At 41.4% G+C, this 23,317-nt stretch overlaps 3 protein-coding genes across 6 annotated transcripts; 2 read left to right on the forward strand and 1 right to left on the reverse strand.

The window, feature by feature from the left end:
- Positions 1-260: 260 nt before the first annotated feature.
- ipp (intracisternal A particle-promoted polypeptide) lies at positions 261-5,038 on the forward strand. The gene is made up of 10 exons (XM_061044223.1): positions 261-313; positions 771-1,192; positions 1,277-1,488; positions 1,718-1,937; positions 2,083-2,238; positions 2,360-2,527; positions 2,632-2,769; positions 3,022-3,144; positions 3,255-3,475; positions 3,560-5,038. The coding sequence occupies exons 2-10, from the start codon at positions 853-855 to the stop codon at positions 3,782-3,784; spliced, it is 1,803 nt and encodes a 600-aa protein (XP_060900206.1). The 5' UTR covers positions 261-313; positions 771-852; the 3' UTR covers positions 3,785-5,038.
- A 760-nt stretch (positions 5,039-5,798) lies between these two features.
- On the reverse strand, positions 5,799-7,127 carry LOC132978880 (transmembrane protein 69-like). Of its 2 annotated transcripts, none has more exons than XM_061044225.1 (3): positions 6,947-7,127; positions 6,697-6,741; positions 5,799-6,570 (listed from the first exon to the last, which is right to left on the reverse strand). In XM_061044225.1, the coding sequence occupies exons 2-3, from the start codon at positions 6,733-6,735 to the stop codon at positions 5,863-5,865; spliced, it is 747 nt and encodes a 248-aa protein (XP_060900208.1). In that variant the 5' UTR covers positions 6,736-6,741; positions 6,947-7,127; the 3' UTR covers positions 5,799-5,862. The 2 variants fall into 2 exon arrangements, with proteins under 2 accessions (XP_060900208.1, XP_060900207.1); XM_061044224.1 differs by having other exon boundaries at positions 6,908-7,127.
- Positions 7,128-7,411: 284 nt separating this feature from the next.
- On the forward strand, positions 7,412-22,609 carry gpbp1l1 (GC-rich promoter binding protein 1-like 1). 3 transcript variants are annotated; one of them, XM_061044242.1, is made up of 13 exons: positions 7,412-7,593; positions 8,963-10,225; positions 11,716-11,830; positions 13,946-14,075; positions 16,339-16,667; positions 17,366-17,441; positions 17,579-17,775; positions 17,913-18,056; positions 18,607-18,762; positions 20,015-20,139; positions 20,247-20,349; positions 21,069-21,128; positions 21,956-22,609. In XM_061044242.1, the coding sequence occupies exons 3-13, from the start codon at positions 11,771-11,773 to the stop codon at positions 22,124-22,126; spliced, it is 1,551 nt and encodes a 516-aa protein (XP_060900225.1). In that variant the 5' UTR covers positions 7,412-7,593; positions 8,963-10,225; positions 11,716-11,770; the 3' UTR covers positions 22,127-22,609. The 3 variants fall into 3 exon arrangements, with proteins under 3 accessions (XP_060900225.1, XP_060900227.1, XP_060900226.1); XM_061044243.1 differs by lacking the exon at positions 7,412-7,593 and adding an exon at positions 7,692-7,710; XM_061044244.1 differs by lacking the exon at positions 21,069-21,128 and having other exon boundaries at positions 7,413-7,593.
- Positions 22,610-23,317: the final 708 nt, after the last annotated feature.

Genomic DNA, 23,317 nt, shown 5'->3' on the forward strand with positions numbered 1-23,317 from the left:
AACGCTGCCATCTGGCGTTTGTTGTTCCAGCAAACGTGGCTTGAATAATTTGGTCGACTGAGCAAAGAAATGGTGATACATTAATATTACAAGTTGTAATAATCACAAAAGTTGTGTTATTTAAAGTGCTGTGTGGCAAGTTAGACAACACACAACAAGGACTACTGAAGACTCAAACACAACAGAAACACATGCTCATAGATTGGCTAGTCACGTCTGGAGTCAACATCCAGACCAGTGTAATCGATTTAGAAAAAAGGAGTCTGCAGGGTGACGGAAGTAGCCGCCTGCACCATCAACAGTAAAGTTATGGGTATGTCACGGCTAAAAACAAACTGAGCAATGACTTTTTTCTGCCTTAAAAATCCGCATTTCTTAGGTGACACTTGTGTCGTCCAAGAAAGAAAGTTGCAAGATTCCAGTTGAGCATTTGTTGATGAATGTTTAATTCACTAGTGAGCTGTGTGTTTGTTAGCATGAGGCGCTAACGGTGTCGTGAGGTGTTTTTATATCTAATACAGCAGCAGACAGTCACTTACCTGTGATTGCATCAGGGTGCTGTACCCTGAGACAGTCTAAAAGACCGTTTTCTACACAGGTTGTAGCTTTTTTATATCACCAACATCGTCTCTGTTTTGTGTTGTTACACAACAGTCAAATGTGTCAGAGACTGTGTGTGTGTGTGTGTGTGTGTGTGTGTGTGTGTGTGTGTGTGTGTGTGTGTGTGTGTGTGTTTTGGTGTTCATGCAAACAACCGATGTGTGTTTCAGGCTTGATTGATACTCGGTGTTACTGAAGACGAGGGTTTGGGAACACTTGCCTCCATGTCAAAACAGACCTGTCCCCGCTGCCATGTCCACCATCTCTGTGTCAACATCCACTTGTTGTGGTGGTGATGCTGCTGCTACCATGGCAACTCAGGCATTGGAGCAGGCTCTTCTGGCCTCAGATCGTTATGCCAGGATCATCCTGGCCCAGATGAACAAGATGCGGCAGCGCACTGACTTCTGTGATGTTGGGCTGAAGGTCGGCGACCGGGTCTTCAAAGTTCACCGGCTGGTGCTTGCTGCTAGCAGCCCTTACTTCTCCGCCCTGTTTTCAGGCGGGATGAGGGAGGCAGATAAAGAGGAGGTTCAGATCCTTGGAGTGGAAACTGGAGTATTTGAGATTCTGCTGGACTTCATATACACAGGTCTGCATCAATCCTCCACTTATCGTCTTTTATAATGTCTTCGAACATTTTGTGTACCTTTTACCGTTTTCCCTTTCCTTTCAGGTGTGATCAGTGTGACGGTGGAGAACGTGCAGGAGCTGATGGTGGCGGCAGACATGCTGCAGCTGAACGAGGTGGTGTCAATCAGTGGAGAGTTTCTCAAGGGGCACATGGACCCGTCCAACTGTGTGGGCATCTTTCAGTTCCTGGAGCAGATTGCCTGCATGGAAATGCTGGAGTTCACTGAGAACTACATCCATGTTCACTTTCTGGAGGTATGAAACAATAAAATATGCCAGACGTCACTTTCTCTGGAAGTGAAAACTAGATGTGCACTTAATCTGTTCTTATTTTGATATTATTTATAACACATTCACCAAATACCGCCAGTTGTTCCCCAGAATGTTTTGTTTTACCTGAAGGGACTTAAACTGATATTTAAGGGTTTAAGGTTGATGCTTGAGGTTTTTTTTTTTTTTTTTTTACCTGTCTGCCTCCCTTTAGGTGTGCGTCACAGATGAGTTTAAGGGCCTGACAAAGGATCAGATGGTGAGGCTGCTGAGAAGTGAAGAGCTGAGAATTGAAGATGAGTACCAGGTTTTTACTGCAGCCATGGACTGGGTTCTCCAGGATGTAGCGAAGAGGAAAAAACATGTGGTAGAGGTGTTGGAACCAGTCCGCTTCCCTCTGCTCTCCCCACAGAGACTCTTCAAGTACATAGAAGGTAAAAAAAAAAGAAAACTCCAAAAAAATCACTCCCCTTTCACATTTTTACACATAAATAATTTAGGTATCACAATAATACTGTAAAATGAAAAAAAATTTGCATTGTAAACAACAGCTATAACGTTCTTTATCATTCAATAAAGGTGTTACAGACTTCAGCCTGCGGGTGGCACTGCAGACTCTGCTGAAGGAATACACTGAAGTAGCAAAGTCTCCCAAAGAAAACAAGATGTACAGTCAGTTACAACCATCCAAGATGAGACCAAGAAGGAAAGCCAGGAAATACCTCTACGCTATAGGTTCTGTTTCAGATCCCTTCCCTGATGTATCATTTCAAATTGAATTAAGACAGTACCTGATATTTTACAAATGAGAAATATCAGAATTGTAATTTAATCGAGCCTTGTTTCCCCGACACAGGAGGCTTCACTCGGCTGCAGGGCGGTCGCTGGAGTGACAGCCGGGAGTTGAGCTGCGTGGAGCGCTTTGACACCTTTAACCAGTACTGGACCACTGTGTCGTCCCTGCATCAGGCCAGAAGCGGGCTTGGAGTGGCGGTACTGGAGGGCATGATCTATGTGGTTGGAGGTAAGAGAGCTTAGACCTTTCTCATGGTTGTGTTCAAGTGCGATTTCAAAGAACCCCTTGAAGCCTTTGTCTGAACAGGAATTGTTTTTGTGTTTCACCACCAGGAGAGAAAGACTCAATGATATTTGACTGCACAGAGCGGTACGACCCAGTGACAAAGCAGTGGGCTGCTGTGGCGTCTCTGAACTTCCCCCGCTGTGGTGTTGGTGTCTGCCCCTGCCATGGAGCTTTGTATGCACTCGGTTAGTGCAAAAATAACAGGCTTTTCCACCATTTACGGAAGAAGACATGATTGTGGTGTGCTTCGGGAATGGACAAAATATTTTCCAGCAATTGCACAAGTAGATTACCAGGAAAACTTTTATTTAACTTAAACAAAACAGATGTTGTCCCTCATCATGCATCTTTGTTTTTTAATCAATAATTTACGACAAGATTCTTAGGGAACAGAAACAAACAAAATGTAACTCCTTGTTTGTGGGTTTCTTGTTCAGGTGGTTGGATCGGCTCTGAGATTGGGAAGACGATGGAGCGATACGATCCAGAGGAGAACAAGTGGGAGGTGATCGGCAGCATGGCAGTGCCGCGTTACTACTTTGGCTGCTGTGAGCTACAAGGTTTGTTTCTCTACTTGTGCCGTAAATCAGTATATGTCATCCAGTGTGCAATGTCAGTAAGGGGAAGTACTTTCCTTCACAAACTTCTGTATGCTGATATCCACTACCAGGGTTTATATATGTGATCGGAGGAATCAGTGACGAAGGAATGGAGCTGCGATCAGCTGAGGTGTATGACCCCATCTCCCGTAGGTGGAGCGCGCTGCCCGTCATGGTCACAAGGCGAGCCTATGTGGGAGTCGCCTGCCTCAATAACTGTATCTACGCAGTGGGCGGCTGGAATGAGGCGCTGGGTGCACTGGAGACGGTGGAGAAGTACTGTCCAGAAGAGGTAAAGGGAATTGTTACTTTCGCAAGTCACTAGAGAGCCCTCAGTATTTTTTTCCTTACACTCTCTGTGCTTGTTTTTCTACAGGAGAAATGGATGGAGGTGGCGTCTATGTCTACAGCTCGCGCAGGAGTGTCGGTATCAGCAGTTAACGGGCTGCTGTACGCCGTCGGGGGGAGAGCCGCCAGCAGAGACTTCTCCGCCCCAGTGACGGTGGACTCTGTTGAGATCTATGATCCTCACTTGGACACGTGGACTGAAGTCGGCAACATGATCACCAGTCGCTGTGACGGCGGGCTGGCTGTGCTCTAAAATATTTGCATTCCAAACGTCCATATCAGCGCCCAGATCATCTGGAAACAGCATAAAGTGAAGAAAATGCACCTTAAGAAACACATATCTGTGTGTTTCTATTCCTAAGTTTGCTTTCACATTTCAAAACTGTTGAATCTGCTGCCCCTCACACTGTTACAGGACTTGTCTGAGCCTTATATTTTAAATTCACTTGATATTTCTACATTACAATCAGAGTGTTAGCACTCATATTTTCCCATTTGTGCGTATTTAAAAAAACAAAATGATTCTTGTGATGAGGATATTTTTTCACTGCTGAGGACCCCTTGCTCTGGATGTACCCGAGAATTTTCTGAAGAGTCCTGTGGGGACTGTGAACACTGTTTTCGGGATAAGATGTGACAGCACTGATTTGTAGTTTTCCTCTTCTTATTTACTAAGAAATGTTTTAAAGGACTGAACTTGGAATATTTATCAAACCACTTGAGCCTACTCATAATGGAACCAAAGGTCCATGATTTCTGTAAAAATAACGGTCTACTTGAACAGCACACCACTGATGTCAAATCAGTGCAGTTGCAGTAACACAATGATCTCCACTGGTTTCTTTTTGTATATACGAAACTGTAAGAAATAATAGTGCTTCTAAGTTACTATTTGCTCTTCAAAACCAGCAAGTGAAGCCTGTTCTTTCATTTCACTCATCAGAGGCACCAGAAATAACTACGATTTACATTCTACATACATTTCAACTTACTGATGTGTCGATACAGAACATGTCGAAAGATGTGTTACCTTCTTTTTGGGATGTTGATGATGAGTCAAGCAGACCAGCTAGTTTATTTATGTGACACTGCAGCGTTAACGCCTTTTTATTGTTTGCTTCTAAGGCTTCATAAACTTCAATTAAGCTTCCATATTTGCATGCTAGGCTCTAATCAAACTACATTCCCCCTTTTTCTTCATTTAAGAGAGCTAAAATGTATTCACTTAGTTTTCCTGTAGGAACCGCAGTGTAGATGATGTGTGTAAGGTCTGTTATGACAGATCAGTCTGGTATGATTGCAGTCTTGCAGTCTTGTTTGGGTAAATATAGAGATCTTAACTGTAAACATCACACTCAGTTTGTACATGGAAATGCTTTCTGAGTTGACTGGATAAGTTGGCAAGAAAAAGGATTCTGCACAAACAAGAAAACGACAGAACTTGCTGTGTAAGAATTTCATTTGATATTTTGTGGCTTCTTTTTAAATAAAAATTGAACTAAATATAGTTCATCTGTTGTCACACACTCTTTGTGACCTTTTCATCTGTTTGCCAGAAGTTGTTTCATCTGTTCATGTAGCATACCTTCAGGACAAGAAACATGTGGCATAACTCTTCTTAAACCCTGCTAATAAATTTCAGCACTGATGATTTTACAGTAAACATTTACAATGAACGTCAAGCTGGAAAACTGGAGTGTTATTTTGATATTAGTATGATGTGTAGGGACGTAGCACTTATTTAACCGGAGAAATAAAGGACTCTTAAGTATATAGTGCAGTTAGTCAGAATAGTCATTATAAAGACGGAGAAACTAATGGGTGAAGATATTTGGGGGCATTTCATTGCAGAACTACATGCAGTAAAATATAATCTTAAGAAAACTTAAGAAAGCAGCGTTCCTATTTCTATAAGCTAACTGGTTTTATTTAAATAGGTCTGGAAGAAAAACATGCACAGGGTCACACCGGTCATCAATTGTCTCATAGTTGCATGTGAAAGACTGTCATTTTCAAACATACTTACACAGCAAAGATTATTATTCTAGTAATGTTTTGAGAAAGGCTGATAAAATCATTGCATACATAGCAGAATCTTGGTTTTTAAATTGGATATTTTAACAATGATTTGCATATTGCATTTGTAAGCCAGTAAACCCTTTATGTATGCATGTAGCATTCCTACCAAAACAGATTGAAGCTTTTGTATCAGTAAAAAGAATTGCTGTATGTTGGAATGTGAAATGAAAAAGCCAGACTGTGTTCAGATCTGCACTAAATTTGAAACTTTATTAAGTCCACGTGGCTCGAAGTACAAACTGTAATTTCTTATCAGTCCTGAATTTCTTTGATCTTTTTCTCCAAGCAGAATTTCTTAATGATCAAAGTAGCCACCAGTGAGAAGGTGGCCACCAGAGTGAGGACAGTTCGCATGGCTTTGAACCAGGAGGGGTAGCCCGGCAGCAGGGTCAGGTCGTAGTGCAGAGAGAGGCCCAGTCCCATTATAACTACCAGAGCTCCCTCTGCAATGTTGTCCCTGCAGAGCAGAGCCAGCCAGGCCAGCAGTGAAGGTACCACGCTATTCCCCAAGTTCATCCAGTCCGGCTGTGCAGGACTACCCGCAGGGAGGGCAAACCCCCATCGGGCACCGCCGAGGAAGGAGACTATAGAGGCTCCATAGACCAACTGAGCGAATGCAATTTCAGGGTAAAAGGATTGAGTGGTTGCCATCAGGATGGGGGCAGATAGGAATGGGATGAGCCCAGAGAAACCAAGATACAGAGCTGGTTTGGGAGCCTGAGTGAGGGCCCTCAAACTAAACCCCTCTTTGCTTTGGCCTCTCTCTCTCTCGCCTTGTGAGTCACTGTGACACAAACGAGACGCAGGCCAGCTCGCAGGCCTGATGCTCAACAATCTGTTGGTGGAAGTTTGTCTGGCTGGCATCAGCGCTGAGCAGGCCTGGGACTGAAACAGCAGCTGAGCTCTTGTCCTGTAGTTTGGTGCCCTGGTTACCTGCTGAAGACATCTCCATAGTGGAACCTGGTCACATATTAAAGATAAAAGCACATACCATCATGACTATTTAATTGCAATATAAAATATTCTATCTGTTTTTATTTCTACAGAAGCTTAATTGATGAGGAGTCATTTTTCTTTTAATCTTACCCCAGAAATAATGCGTCTTCCAGATGCAAAACTAATCATTGTGACCTGAAAGAGACACTCCACTGGTCAGTGACAATCCACCCTCAATCACACATGCATTGCTGCGTGTTAACTTTAATATAACTATATCTTTATAACTATAAAGGCTAACATTGGTGTTACAACAGCTAGCAAACAACCACTTCCTCCACCTGACGCAATATAGAGCTACTCTACTGTAACAACGTAGAAACCACACCAGCTCCATTACCTGAACGTTACCATTTAAGAGTGTTTCACGTAACTGGTTGTAAGGGACATTACAGGCAACGACAGAGTCAATAGTTGCAAAGTTAATGTTAACTGCAGACACTAAACTAGAGGTCGTTTGTTGCCTGTCTTACATCGGTGCTCGATTAAACACTTGTTTTCTCATCTTCCCAAGCTTGAATGGGACTGATTCTGATATCGATTGGTTTGGCTGCCTGTGGCGGGGGGGGGGGGGGAGGAGAGATATCAAGTTATATTCAAGAAGCGAAGTCACGAAACATGTGAAACCACCACTGTTTTCAGATTATGTGATTGGGTTTTTTTGTGATATAAGGCATTGGCGTGCCTTTTGTTTTTATTTAAAAAGAAAACTGTCTACAAAAATCGAACTGTAACGTCGGGTTAACCTTTAAAAAAAACCACATTGGAACCTCGTAAGGTTGCATAATCACGGCGGCTCTTGAACGCACCCTCAGTAAGGCTGTTAGTGCCAGCGCCAGTGGTCAGCGCTACGAAAACCCAAACAAACATCTACAGTCGATTTATTTCAAACCTTCATAGTTACGAAAGGTGTTAAGTTGGTCATATTTAGAGAACATACACACATTTGAATACGTCTATATTGGAGTGTATCGTGCTCAGGAGAAGGTAAAAGCTTCACTCTATCGTCATGAAACCCTGCAAGTTAGCTCGCTAGTTAGCAGGCTGATGAATGTGTGCTGCTAAGGTAGCCATTTTGAAACTGTGTTGTTCCAGCGAAGCCAGGTCTGTTTACCTCTATTGTATGTCCGTGACAGTCGCTTCAATAGATGCATTTACCCACCATGAGCATTTTAAAAACGTTACTGCTTTGTTTACCCCTCTAACTACACCAATTCTTTAAAACCACTTTGCAGTTTTCGTGTGCTTGGTGAGAGTCTGAGTATCGATAGCTTTTAGCTAACAAGTGCTATGCAACCGATCACCTTTAGTAAACTCTACAGAGTCAGCTAGCTGCAGAGTTAGGACAGATTTGTTAACAGTGTATCATTAACATCGTCCAGCAAAGGCCGCTTTGCACCTTGAATCATTTCTATGCACTTTAAGTAAATCCACAACATCTTTGGGCTAGTTAGCATGTGGAAACGTGCATGTAACGTAACTGAGATGTGTTGGGACTGATTTCAGTGTGTGATAGTTTAAAGTATTATAAGACATATTACTGTGTTCTTTACTTTGGTATTGTTTCCGCAGTAAAGTGCATGTTTGTGTCCGTGGTAAACTCATTGATGTTGATGTGTTATGTAACCATGGCAGCTCTGACTCTGTGTGTACAGGCTTTCTTTAAGTTACAGTTTATATTATATTTACATTTGTAGAGACGAAGATTTGCCTGTGAAAGTTGTATCCCGCTTTATTACACAAACTGACAGGCTTGTTTGGCTCCACAGCAGTCTGGAGGAAGAAAGTGTCCCAAGTTATTTTTAAACTTTTTATAAATATTTCATTTACCAAGGCCGACACACTTTTATCAAAGAGGCAGCTTTCTGCATGGAGAGGCTCTCAGATCACTGACTCATGATTTTTTTTTTTCCTGACATCCCTCTGAAAGTGTATTTGAACTCTTGAACACAAACTTTTGAGGCATTAGTTGTTTAAGATTTACTTTATTGATCCCGCAAGGGGAAATGTCTGTTTTTACACTCTGTAAGTCATGAACACACACACACACACATGCACAAACAGGATCCTATGGACATGAACTAATGGAGAGATGTCAGAGTTTCTTCCATCAGAAGCTGTTTTGGGGTTTAACACGGTATTGGGAGCATGGGGAGTTCCTTTAGTAATATCTGACATACCTTTTAGATATATGCAGTAACACAGGTATGCTATTAAGGGACATTTTGGAACGGCCTTATCATACAGAATCTAATATAACATCAAATAAGCTCACTTCAGGGTGTAAGTATGTGTGTATTTTTTTTTAACCTGAAGCTTTGATAACAATAACTAATGCTGTTTATGTTTACTGCAGGTCCAGTCTGTACCTGTGCAGATCCCAGTGAGAGAACAGACAACCACACTGAAAAACTCATCCAAAAACTCAAGTGAAGAAGAGGCTCGACTTTTCTCCCAGAGAACATCTTGAAGACATCTTGAGGATAATGCTTTGGAAATATACATTTTGCTGAAGGACTGTTGTGCATCGCATGACATGACGTGAAGACCTTTTGACGTGGGGAGATTTTTGCTTATTTTCGAGCTTGCTCATCTATGAAATCAGAACTTCACGATCAATCTGCTTCATTCAGAAAACCCCAGATAGATAAATGGGCATCTTACAGATGTGATATTAAAACCTATAACGAGAAAGACGACATTACAATGCATCATTCAGCAGCATCTCTATTTCATTAACAATAACTGAAAATGACGGCAATGTAACATAGGGTTTAACTTCCTTCATTGTCATGTGACTTTGAACCTTTGATCATTATTTTCTTCAAACTCAGACAGTCCTCTTCATCAGTTTAATGAGGTGAGCAGTGGTTTTGGTGACCTGCATTGCCGATAAAAGACTGTCCCTGAACACCTTTTTCTTTTCTGCATGCGTTTCGGTAGATCTTAAAATGATTCGGTAAAAGGTCAACGAGAAAACCTACTGGCACGCAGTGTGGCAGGCAACACCTGTGTCTCTCCCCATCCATCTGGTGTCAAAGTGGAACTGCTACACAAACTGCTGTCTGTATCCCAGGGCAGAGGACTTCCATAGACTGCTGCCTTTGAGTAAAAAGTACCCATCCATTTATTTACCAATCAGCATAAAGTCCAATCAGTGTTGCTCCTGACAAGAGGGCAAATGGTTCAGATGAGCCTGTGAAGGATTTAATCTGCCCGAACTGGAAACTGTAGCACAGAATTCCTCAGAGACGTGACCGGCACACAAGCGGCTCCAGAATCTGGTTCAAAGAGGAAAATTGTCGCCTTATAAACCTATACCCTTCTGCTTTCCACAAATCTACTCTTCACCGGGCCAGCTTTTTCTGGATCGCAATTCCAGATCATTCCTGCGACCTTTTGACCCATCTCCCAGTGTTTCACCCTGGACGAAGGGATCTGCCTCTGGGGAAAAGGGCTGTGTTGTCCTGGTGGAGGTGGAGAGGGGGTCGTGGGCGTGCTGCTCCCCGTCTGTCAGTGCACACACTTGATCAGTGTGATCAGTGCCAGCAGGCCTGAGGAAGCGAGCCCAGCCGGACTGAGAGAGGAGGCAGAGGACTTCAGAGCCACAGACTCTGGGGTAATGATGAAGTTGGATATATTGCACATAACTGACTTAGTGTAAAACATGCAAGTGCAGACTTTACTTTTCATGGCAATATTGCAGACATCAACTATCAATCTTTGATAATAGAATTATTGTGGCAATATTGAAATACAAGTTCAGCGTTTTAGCTACTAGAAAGGTAAAAACAATTCAGACACAACATGATTCTGATGAGGTCAGCCAGGACTGGTAAATTAACTTAGATCTGACTGTAATATATACACTTTCTGTTACCAGTTGAATCCCAGTTTCAATGTTATAGCAATATGAGCACATCCTACAAGTAATAAAAAATAAAAAATAAGCAAAATGATTTTGGATATATAAATGAGGGTGCACCAGTGTATCAGTTTGGCGTGCCGTGCACCGATATCGCTAGCTAATGAGTATTGGTTGCTTTGCATCAATATAATGCTGATAAGCTATTATACCTAACTGCTAATTCAGGAAATAAAAGTTGTTTTTTGTCTGCAGAAATCACCTGTCTGACAAACTGATTTGTTTTCATGGTCAAATGTTAAAGACAAGAAAGATCAACAACATGCAGTTTAGAAGACATGCTCCAGTGTCTTTTCAAGAAAATTTAAAATACATCAAATATTATAGCCTATTTTAAAAACAGAGACAAATATTTATGAAGAAGTGATGACAAAAACATCAAAATCGGCAGTTGGAATAATGGTTACTTAAAGCATCAGTATCGACCCTGATTTTCACAATCGGTGCGTCTCTAGTAAATAAGAAATACTTTCTCATTCAGTATGCTTACAGTCAGCTAACTATCAGCTACCCTCAGTTTAATATCGCCCATTACATATTAGTGAAAAAAATGCTTTAGCATTTATTTTGGAGTCCTGAGGAAAATGTTGCAAATACATGTTTTGTCTAAAAGATAAAGAAACCGAGTTATATCTTATATTCACTCTGAACAGGGTGATCACATATTGCATATTTTGTTCATATGGTTCATGCTAATTGCAATTGCATTGTTCAAAGTACCTACATTTGATGACATTTTTAGGGTAGTAACTTGACTGTTTTATTTTACCACGGTATGCATACAATAGTTTTCAAAGGTGAATCAAGTCAAATCAAGCTGCATAGTAGTAGTTGGTTATCTAAATGAAGCACATAATGTTTTAAAAGTAATGCTTGTATTGTGGGCAGCAGATTTTTTCCATCCAAGCTGTCCACCAGATATCAGCTTCACAGGCACAGCTGCAGCGAGTCAAGCTTTGTTGTTTTCTGCTAAGAATAGGATCCTTTTTGGCTTGTCTTAAGGGAGATCTTATCTTAGATCTGGATTTCAAAATGACTGACTCTAGACACAATCCTCAAAAGAGATTAGATGGAATGAAATATAAATGTCAGTAAAATAAGAGAATAAGAGTGCCAGAGATTTATGTTAAATTGGGGAATATGAGTGTAAAAATATAATTCCTTGTAACGGTTTCTCTTTGTAGATCCTGGCCATGAGGTTTGATGCCTCATTCCACTGACCGGAAACACTGGACCTAAATGGCGCAGCATGACTTTGTCCCTGCCTGGCTTAACTTCTCCACGCCCCAGCCTGCCAAGGTATGTGTGTACATGTGTGTGTACTTTTTGACTTTAAGTGTGGGCTGTTACTCTCTGGGAAAAAAAAGGATTGAAAAAGACAGCTTGAAGAAAATGAGTGAATATGACCTCATTACAAACCTTTAACTGAAGGTGTCTGTGCACCTTGGATAGTGTGTGTATTTGTGTGTGTGAGTGTTACCCTCAGGGACTGACAGTGCTGTCAATACTTGCTTCAGCAGAGGCTAACCAATGCAGTGTGAATCTTCATGTAGACATATAGAGAAAGGAGGAAAAGAGAATTGTATTGGCATTAAAAGCCAACATGACACATTGATGGGGATAACATGTAGTTACATCCACATATTGTTGAATACTTGCTTGTTGAAAAAGTTTTATTTAGCTGCAATTGAAAGAAAAATCATAAATGTATACCTAGGAAGGAAAGTGTGACATAAACAGTATTATACTCTTATTATGAAATAAGTGTTTTTGAACAAACTATATTATCTATTCAAAATACTACAAACATTTTATTCCAAATGAAGTTGAAATATACCTCAAATTGTCTCATGTATTAAAATGTGCAGTTATAAAATTGGACAATAGACTAATATCAGTATTTGTACTCTGAAAGAAAATACTTAAATCTAACATGTTTTTGTGATTATTAAAGCCAAAAAAAATACTATTTAAGAAAAAGCATCTGTCCTTTAAGATGATATCTCTGGAGCTTTTCTTGCATTTATTGAGAGGACAGGGTAGTGAATGTGGTCAGACACACATATGAGACAGTCAGGGGTAACATGCAGTAAATGGCCAAGGGTGGCATCCGAACCTGGGGCCACCTCTTGGAAGGCTATAGTCTCTGTTATAAATGTCATTCAACCACTGAACTGGTGCCCCAGAAGCTGTCATTAAAATGTGCCATTGTTTTCCTGTATCAGGAAATGTTTAAGCAAAGTCAAAAGATTTATAGGAGACCTCTCAACCTGGCCATACTGTTACTCTTTTGGTAGATTTTGGGCAAGTGAAGCTGGCTGTATGTTTATTTCTGCTGTAAAAACTAGCACTTTTGAATGAGGTGTGTGTGCGTGTGTGCGTGTGTGTGTGTGTGTGTGACTTCCGGGTCTCTTGAAACCAGCCACAAGTATACACTCAATGAACTGCAGTCTTATGCACTTCCACACTGGCTTCATTTCTAAACACCTGAGGTTGCCGCTTGGCTCAGACTGACTCCAACAGCAGAAAAAGCAATTCATAGCATCAACACCTGTTCTTTTCATTACTGGGGATATTTGGGGACGTGGTTGCTATTTGGAGATCTAAAAAAATTACTTTTTGGATACATTTTGTTGAAATTTGAAAATCCATCGAAGCACCTTACACCAATAGTGACACAAAGCATCACGTCTAGGGAGCATGCATGGGAGGACTTTGCAGACGGATAAGTGTGGATGTTAGGTGATTGGATTGATTTTTGTCCTGTCTGGCAGACCATGTGAGGTTGTAATCTGTGAGTCAGGACGCTAAGTGGCCTGTCTGTTGAATCAGACAGAGAAATGGGTTGCACAGTCACTATCCTACTGCCAACACATGACTTCAACTTGAAGTTATCTGTCTTCAGGGAATATTCAGCACACGCTACATAGCTATACTTGTCCTCCAGTTTTTTTTTCTTTACTGCAATTTTCTGCTGAAGCTATAAAAATACATAGAAATGATGCTCTCCAGAGAGGCCTTAGAACAGCATCATATCAGCTGGTGACAAGGACGGGATTCAGATGTAATTGAGCATTTTCAGCAATAATCTCGACTGTGCAGCTGTGTCATTAATGCTGTGACTTCACAATTTACCATGACAGATAATGAGTTCATGCAGACTATATACTGTTTTTTTTATTTTTTATAATTGGCATCCAAAGCTGTATATTTCTGATTCAGGCAGCTTTCCAAGGTTATTTTTATGTATTTATAATTTTCTTAAGAGATCTATTCATTGGCGGTTTCTGTTTAAGTTATTTTAGTAATCTGAGAGTGTTAAGAGGAAGTTTGAGGAAACATAAAGAGAAAAGACTGTCCTTAAAATGGTAGAGCCACTTTGACTAACGGTGCTGTCTGTATTTCCTTCTCCAGTCCCCTGCTGCCAACCTTGAGAAACAAGGTGAGCCCCACCTCCACAGAGACGGCAAAACCGCTGTGAGTCGCCGCCGCCACAACTCCTCCGATGGCTTCTTTAACAACGGCTCCCTGCGCGCTCCATCAGGTAAAAACAACATCTTTAATCTTACTGTTGATTATTTTTTTGTTATTGATATGAGAGAAGTGAGAGTTGCTTCGTAAGTAGATTTTCTGAAACATTAGTGCTGGTGTTGCACAATGAAATGTATCAAAGTATTTGCTGAAGAAAACTATAAAACGCTTCGTTTTGGATGGTTATGTGTCACCAAACATTATGGACAGATAATAGTGTAAGTAGTCCCCAACTGCATGTACAACAAAACCAAGAAGAGGACGAGAGAAATGTCCATCAAATGCAGTTAGCACACAGAAACACAGTCCTGAGAAGCAGTCTCATCAGGAGAAACCAGTGGAACATGTGTGGGTGTACTGTGGGTGTGCAGAAGCTTTAAATTCATCTTTAATAAAAGCCTGTGTCAGTTCATTGAAGCTGTGATAGAAAACTTCAGAGAAAACTGCAAAAATAATTGATTTTGACTTTAGCTTCAATTCTTAACTTAATATTTTAACTTGTTGCTTTAAGGGCCTGTTTCCACTAACAGTTTTGTTTTGCACTAATTTCCAGCGTCTCATATCCACATAATTCAGAGATTGTTTTGGACACTTTGATGTTTTGAACACTTTGACACTTAACGTAATACAGATGGGTGATGAATTAAAAGCAGAACTGGAATGCGTGGCTGCTCCATTGATGGACTCCTTTAGTTTGTTTTTTATTTGTGAGGGTCTTTTTGCTGCCATCATTTGACTCCACTTGTTCCTTAAGACTCAAAAGTAACTCACTGCAAATATATACAGAGATGTTGAAATTGATCAACTAAATATCCTATGTTGAAACATTTCCATCTGCATAGGATAAAAATGCCTCGATCCAGGGGGAAGAGGAATCAGTGAATAGTTTGAGTATGAAGAGTCCATCAGGAAGTTGCTATGGTATGATTCACAGTGATTAGTGTGAAGTCAACCAATCCCTCCAACTTTTGCGCAGCCTTGCAATTTTGGCCAATCATCACAATTCTGTGCTAATTTGACCAATGACCCCATTTCCCATTGGTGTTGTCTTGGTTCACTGTGTTTTGAAAAATGTTTTAATGATGTATGTTAGAGAACTACTGTTTGTAGTGTGAAGCAGACACAAGGAGAACAGTGAAAATCAAATAAATTATGTATACATTATCCTTGCACTTGTGAATAGAACTGATGTGAGCATGCCCAGTGCAACAAAAAAACCACATATAACATGACATAAGTATAACGAGTATTCATAAGCAGATTTATGCATCTCTTTGTACTTCCTTTCTTTGTGATGTTCCAAAAGTAACCCTAAACTAGACTTTGTCTGACTGCTCGTGTAGATTTTTTTAGGAAATTGACAAAGAAGTGGGTTTACACATGAGTTTTTATGAACCCTGAAGTTGCTTCTCTTCCTTTGTAGAGGAACATACTGTAAGTTCAGGCCATCTGTGATTTCACTGTTTGGTCAGCTTTCAAGATTGAACCTGGTTATGACATCTGTCTGTCCTCCATATCACTGTGTCGCAGGTTACATTGTAAACACAGTTGTTGAGTTACAGATAAATAGAACCGGATGATGTGTCTTTTAAAATAAAAAACTGTACAAGAAGGTTCATTTAGTGAGCTACCAATCGAGTATTATACTAAGAGCAGAAAGTATTCTGAATGAACCAACACGGAGAACATTTTGTTAATTTTTATACATCAACTCAGCATAACATTGTTCTATTGTACATTTCCAGCTTTGGTCCTCCAAACTCTAATTGGGAGACCGCTTGTTTTTTTAGGGTTATTCTTTTGGCTGTAGCCTGGTTTTAGCTGTTACGTAATTAACTATTGAAGAAAGCTTATGTGATACAATGGTCATGTTGCATTAAGCATTCTTTTTAACTTTCACTGTATTTGAACCTGAGCTTCTCTGTAAACTTTCAGTGGATTAAGTACCCAAAGGAGAACATGTGCTTCTCTGTGTCCCAATCCGACTCTTCTTTTTAGAGATTTACTTCTAACAACAAACCAGCCAGACTGCGTCACACACAATGCACTCTTCCTTAAAGAGGAATGCTTGGCTGATAACGCTACAGAGACATCCCATAGAAATCCAGACAACAGATAATAAGCTGCTAGTGAAAGGAGTTTGGGGGGGGGTTCTTTCTGCAGCTGTGTAACTTCAGTAAGCCAATTTACATGTCGCTCTTTACACTAGGATTCAGCACTTCTTTAAACATGATGACATCACTCTTATATGGACTGTGTGTTTGTTTTCTCTCCAGGTGACGGCTGGCAGCAGCCCTCTCTGCTTCTGAGGCATGACTCGGTGGACTCGGGGGTGGCCAAAGGAGGACACGGTGGGCTGGCGGGGGGCTCCTGTTGGAAGGAGACACCCAGCTGGCATGGAGCTCCAAGGGGAGCCCCGGATGGCCACCACCACCAGGGACGCCACCCTAAACGGGTAGGAGGCGACAGGGACAGGCAGGTGGGGCACCGGCAGCGCAACGGCAACTTTCATCCCCGCAAGGGCACCTCGTACCAGGACAAGTTCCCCAACGAGGAACGCAAAGATGGCAAGGACGACAAGCTCAAGTTCGTGGAAGAGGACTTTGTGAGTACATGACCATCACTGCTTTTTCCCAAGTCTGCTGCAGACCTTGATATAGTTCTTCGGTGATAAAGCTCTGTTGAAATATGTGGAAGACATAAAATCCCAAGTAAAATACAAGGCACTCTCTTTAAAGAGGAGCTGTTTTGCTGAACATTTTCAGACATACATATATTGTAGGTTCATACTAAACAACACTTTAAATCAGTAGGTAACCCTCAGTCTGCAAGCTTCTCTAATACACCAGGTTTCAGACCATTTTTCCAACATGGACACTTTAAACAATAGAAATGCCTTTATTGTCAAGGCATGCTCATTTACAACTTATGTTGAGGTGTTTTATGCATGTGCTATATGAGAAACTCAAACTGACTTCTAAGGGATGCAGGAAGTGCTCTTTTGTTGTTATTTGAAATGTAAAAATGGGTCATTTGCACATGAGGGCTCAGAATGCAGTCAGCCTTAATTGAAGAATCTGAGGTTTTGTTGACACCATAACATTACATGATGTTAGATAATCAAGACTATTTCCACAAACATTCGCACTTAAAACTTTACCTCAATTTATTAGAATGGCATCTTTATTACGCATCAGGGTAAATCCTGACAGCAACAAATATTCAGATTCTTGGATCTTCACATAACCTGAAAGAACAACATTTTAATCTTTTAAGGTATTTATTGCATATTTCTCTTTCAAGCCTTCCCTCAACCCTGAAACAACTGGAAAGCCTGGGACTCAGATGCGAGCAGTGGCTCCACATGCTGGAGTTTGGGGTAAGAGCTGTCAGTCCAGATTAATGTAAAACTCTCCATTCAACACAAGACCAGATGAATGTTTATTCCAGCCCTGTTAAATTGTGTCTTGCCCTCTTCTTTGTAACTGTGAATCTAATTAACTGATTTGGTTGCAGAAAACCCCCCTAGTGGCAAACAAATGGTCTCCAAAATGCTGGTAATCAAAAAGATTTCCAAGGAGGACCCCAGCACAGCCTTTTCTGCAGGCTTTGCCACTGCTGGCGCCTTGCCCACCAACGGCAGCAAAGCTCCCATCACGGGCTCCAGTGTCTACAAGAACCTGGTCCCAAAGCCTGCCGTGGCCCCCACCAAAGTACGAAATACTGTCAAATGATTTTAACAACTTACTTTATTTCTTCTACTGCAGACATGCAAGATCAAGTACGACAGCACATTTTTGTTACGAAGAAAACCAGCTTTACACTCTGTATGTCTGACCCTCTCCTCCAGAGCACCCAGTGGAAATCCGGTGGTAGAGAGATCGCGAAGTCTGGTCTCCACATGCCAGGTCGAGATTCAGTCTTCACCAGCCCTGTCTCTGCAGCCAAACCCAGCACCCCCGTCAGTGCACCACAGCACAACACCCCAAAAGAGGTGAGGACAAAAAGATGACTCAATACCCTTATATCAATGATTCTGTAGTCATTTTGATCTCATTAACCCATCAAGAAGTTTTTATTTATTTAGTGGATTTGATTCAGACCTCCTCTAACATCTAAGAAGAACAGAAAGAAAACCATTGAAGCAGTCTGAGCTGAACTTTTAGTTCTTGTAGCTGAGTGTGTAGCCTGCCTCTCCCCGTGAAAGAAAATCACAGGTTTGATCTAAACATAGTTATTATGTGTCAGTGTGGTTAGAGAGTGAGAGACTTCCTTACATGTGCACATGAACTTTTCCTCTACTGCAGTGTATTTCAAAGCAGTAATCTATGCTGCAAATGGTCTGAAAACGTTTTATTAATCACAGCATCGAAATGTCTCTACTTTCTATGTGGAAAAGTTTAGGCAGTTAAAAATGGCAGATGGTTGATGACTTGTAAAAAAAAAAAATGGTGGACTGGATTTAATAAATGATGAAAAGGTGACTCAGTTTGTATTCTTTTCTTTTGTTTCATGGCTCCTCTCTCCACCTGTCCCACCTGCAGCACCCTTCCAGCACGACTCCTCCCATAGACATTGCCCCGTCGAGGCTGAAGCTAATGCGCCGCGGTCCAGACCGTAAGAGCGAGTTCCTGCGGGCTCTGAAGGACGAGGGGACAGGAGAGCTGACAACAAGCAGCAGTCCAGGAACTTCAGGAGAGGTAGGAGCAGAATGTCTGAATAAACCGTCTCACAGGACAGTACTGTAGTTACAGTTCATAACAGATCTTTGATAAACTGTTAAACCTGCTGTTCTTTGTAAGGAGTCGTGTCATATATTTTTACAGACTTTGAGCCGCGCTTATGTAACCTGCAGGTGTACACCTACATTCATGCACACAACAAAATATTAGATTCCAGGGACAAGAGCAGAGTCTCTGTAGGAAAAAAGTTCAAAACTTTTTGCACTCTTCACAATTTTTTAGAATATTTCTAAACTAATTGTTTATAGAGTTGCAGAGCAGGGACACACTTTAAGATATACTTCCTGCCAGGAATAACACATGTATTTTTGATTCTTGTATTAATAGAGGAAAATGCCGCCTGCAGCAGATTCTAAGCTGCAGGAGCAAGTTAACAGTTGCCTTATCAATAAGACAGATGTGATGTGAAGGTAATTCACTGATTTGCTCATTCATCAAGCACATACGGGTCTGCATAGCGTGTTAGAAACACTTTTGAATGCTTACTGTGCAGGTGTCACTTAGCATGCATGTTATCCAGTGTTTTCTAAAGCAGCTAGTGATGACGATGATGAAGTCTCTCAGCTGAGCCTCTGCAACCTGACACACTAAGGGGGCGGGGTTTGACACAGACACACAAACGTCCTCGCTCCGATATTGATTTGAAACTGAGGAGCATGCTTCTGAAATGTACAGGGAACGAGAGTTGCAACTTGTTAAGCCAAACAATTTTATTTGACTTAACAAAAGAAAAAAGAAGCTGACTCTAATTGCGTGACTACAGTAGTCCACTGTGGGGCGACAGCCGGTGCTGATTTCAAGCCCTGCATGGATGGAACGTAAATACAGATAGAAGCACCGTTTTTCTTAACGGTACTTTCTTTACTGACCAATTGTGTGCAGGTACCAAAATATACCGATTCTCACCTCTGTACCAATCCCTAACCTAAATGCTCCATGGCACACAGTATTCAGAGAGCGAAGGCATTGAGTAGATGCATTTATGTATAAAACATCACTAAAGTCAACAAGTCTTCTTTCTGCTGCTAACTTCAGCTTCTTTACAAGTTGCTATATATGATGTCACAGAAAAACAGGAGAGCCTTACTGTCACTGCACTGAAAGGATAGTTAGCACATGGAACTTGAAGCGTTGAAGCCAAAAGAAAATAATGTAGTATTATTATTATTATGACTGTAGATTAAAAAAGAAAATGTGTGTTTTGTGTCAGGGTGAAAGCAGCACCCCAGAGCCCAAAGCCTACAGCGAGGAGGTCTGTCATGAGAACGGTCTGTCCTACTCCCTCAGTGACTCAGATACCGAACACCTGTCCAGCTCCCTGGAGGCAGAGCACCGGTAACTGCTAACAGAATTATACACATCACACACTGACATCACTGACTCACACACACACACACACACACACACACAGAAAACTAAGCAGAAATTATTGTTCTTTCCAGGTTGTTGAAGGCCATGGGCTGGCAGGAGTACCCAGAAAACGATGACAACTTCCTGCCTCTGACCGAGGACGAGCTGAAAGAGTTCCAGACTAAAACCGAACAGGTGAGACACCCAGCTTCACTGATTTACTTCAATACATGTTTAAAGGGCTATGAGAATGGGTCAGTTTCAATGAATTAATTGTCCAAAAAATAGACGGTCGGGAATATTAAAGGCCATGGCATCACACATCAACAACAAACAACAGTACGCTTTGCAAACATGATGGAGGCTGATGACACAACTTTGCTTTTTGTTTGAAAAATGTTATCGCTCCAAGAAAACAACTCTAGACAACGTATAGACATGGACCAGGGAGGGGCTCAAGGCACTGGCATTTGCTTTTCTAACTCATCAGAGCTTGTTTTACTAAGTGGAGATAGATATGCATTATTAATGTCCATATCCATATTAAAATAAAGTGCTTTGACTTGTGTCAACAAGTTGTTGAGTCATTAGCTTGTCAATACAAAGCACCAGATGTCATTCTGTTTGAAGGAGAAACTGAAATTCACCGAGCAAAGATTTAAATATTTGATGGATGCAGTGTGGACTGGAAGCGTGCGATGTTTTGCGATGCGATATATTACACTCGCGTGCTGCTAGGACACGGTGTCACAAGTCGACTATGTAAGGTCTACACACATATTCTGCAGAGGAACACACACAGTTAGTCTCTCCTGTGAAAGTCATTTAGGTGCGACTTCTCCTGTTTAATATGGTCCTAGTAACGCTGTTGTTTTATAAGCTTGTAATTCCGTTCCATTGTCATTCCATACCAGGTAGGTGTTCATCATGTTTCGTCCTTGAAAACAAGCCTCCACAACCAAGAAAAATCACAGGTGAAAAAATACTACTAATAATAAGTAAAAAAAACAAAGTGATACAGGTTTGAGTAAGTTTACCTGTAATACAATTCTTTTCATGAACATGGGGGTCTCCCAGGGATGAAGAAGGTTTAAAAGTCTTCCTGTGTGATAATTTCCGTTGCGTTGAGCAAAGTTCACAGCGTACAGTTTCCGTGGACCTGTTGTAGGTCTGTCTAGTACAGGTCTGTTTTCACCATGTGGTGTTTGTTATTCCCCTAGCTATATAGGTACAGTAGTTGAGCTCTCAGCCTACTGTAACATTAATAGTTGTGAGCTACACACCCACAGCCCAATTTACTCAAAGCCTCACTGGCCACCTCTGTTGGTCACTTGTTGTCTTTTATGAAGGAGTCTTTTTAATCAAACCAGCACTCCACAAGCTTCATACCACCAGTTTCTTAACATGCAGGATTATGAACTAACCAGGAAGAAAAGCTGTTTAAAGTGGTGCTGACAGTCTGGGCTGCGTTGTTATCTCTCCCAGCAAGTTTTGCGCAGTGAAGCAGCCACTTGCAATACACATTAATTTGGGGCGGGGGGGGGGGGCAATTAATTTTAACTCGGGTGGGATGCAGTGGGTGATGTCTGCGACTGCATGAAGGCGCATGTCTCAGCACCTTGTACTGGTATATTGGTCGCTCCGGTTAATCGGATGCAGTCTTTTTTTTGTTGTTGCTGAAAATAAATATTAAGAGTGCGACTTATACACTGAATTTTATGGTAGATTGGTTTTCTTAATTGTTGACAGCTCTGATTTCTATATGTCGGTCACACACTAATCCTCCGTGTCCTTTGAGCAGCTGAAGAGGAACGGCATGCAGAAGAATGGGGCTCTCCCAAGGGCGCGGGGTGTCACCCTCCACTTCACCCCCTGGAGGAGTGTGGCGGAGGCGAACGTCGAGGAGGGCTCCGAGTCTGAAACCAGTAGCAGCAGCCAGACCTCCGACGACGACGACTGCATCAAATCCTAACGTGGCTTTACGGAACAAAAAAAAACAAACAAACAACAACAACAACAACAACACAACAGCCAACACAACATCCCAGCAAGCAATCCCCCTCTTCCTCTCTCATCTTTGTTTTTAGAGCACCATTTTGAATTTTCTTTTTGTTTTGATTTTTGTTGTCATTCTTGCACAAGGGAAAAACCAATCATATCCCAGTGAAGGGGGAGATTCCTGCTCCGCCAGACGTTGTTTTCCCTGCGTGTCCTCCTTCACTGAAGTCCCTGCCCTCTTTGACCTCTTCTCCACCCCTCCACCCTCACCCCCACCCCCTCCTTTTTCTTCCTCGCTTTGTGGAACTGAAGTGTTCATCAAGAAAAGAAGGGCAATGAATGCACACTTGATTCTGCTTTAAACAGACTAACTCATTTCATTGATGATGCTGATGACACATTATTAATGATATTAATAAAAATTGGTTCCTGACAAGCTGATATGTTTCAATATGAATCTGCCTACTGTGGTGTTTTTCTGTTTGTCTAGACCACTTTGAAACTTCCTCAGTGACCCCACGCTGACTTTGGACTTTTTCTAGCTTCATCATTGTTGTCAGCCTGACTGCCAAAGTTGTGAATTTACACTAAAATGTTGAAATGTATATAGTTGCAGCTCCAGTATGTTCTTTACGGCCTGGAGGAGAAAGTTGAGCATTTCCCACAAAAATCGACTTTTTGTTTCGAGCTGGAAATGATTGCTCTTCCATTTAAAGTGCTCGACTATGAAGATTACAGCTTTAAATCAGGACATGTATCCTGCGTTTCTGAATGAAAGCAGATAATCTGTTAAATGTTTTGCATTAAAGGGCTTGTAACTGCTATGTTAAACATAACACTTTAATATTACATTGTTTTTTTTTTTTACAGAAGTCATTGTTAGCAGGAAAAGCTCAGATGTTACTAACATTTAAGATGGTTTTATTCCGTCCACGTGTCCAACTGAGTGAAATGCAAAACATCGAGGTGATGAGCCGTGAGTTTGATCAGAGCCGTGAAAATGTTTTTTATGCCTGTAACTTGTAGATGAGTCTTAGTGCATGCTTTGACTATTCACTGCCCACATAGCCCTAAAATGATTGCAGGTAACTCATTGCAGAGTCTGAGACACTTGAAACACGCTGCTGCTGTTTCCCTGCAATAAAGACTCACAGCTTCTTCTTCC

Source organism: Labrus mixtus, chromosome 8, assembly GCF_963584025.1.
Source record: "Labrus mixtus chromosome 8, fLabMix1.1, whole genome shotgun sequence".
Lineage (NCBI taxonomy): Eukaryota > Metazoa > Chordata > Actinopteri > Labriformes > Labridae > Labrus > Labrus mixtus.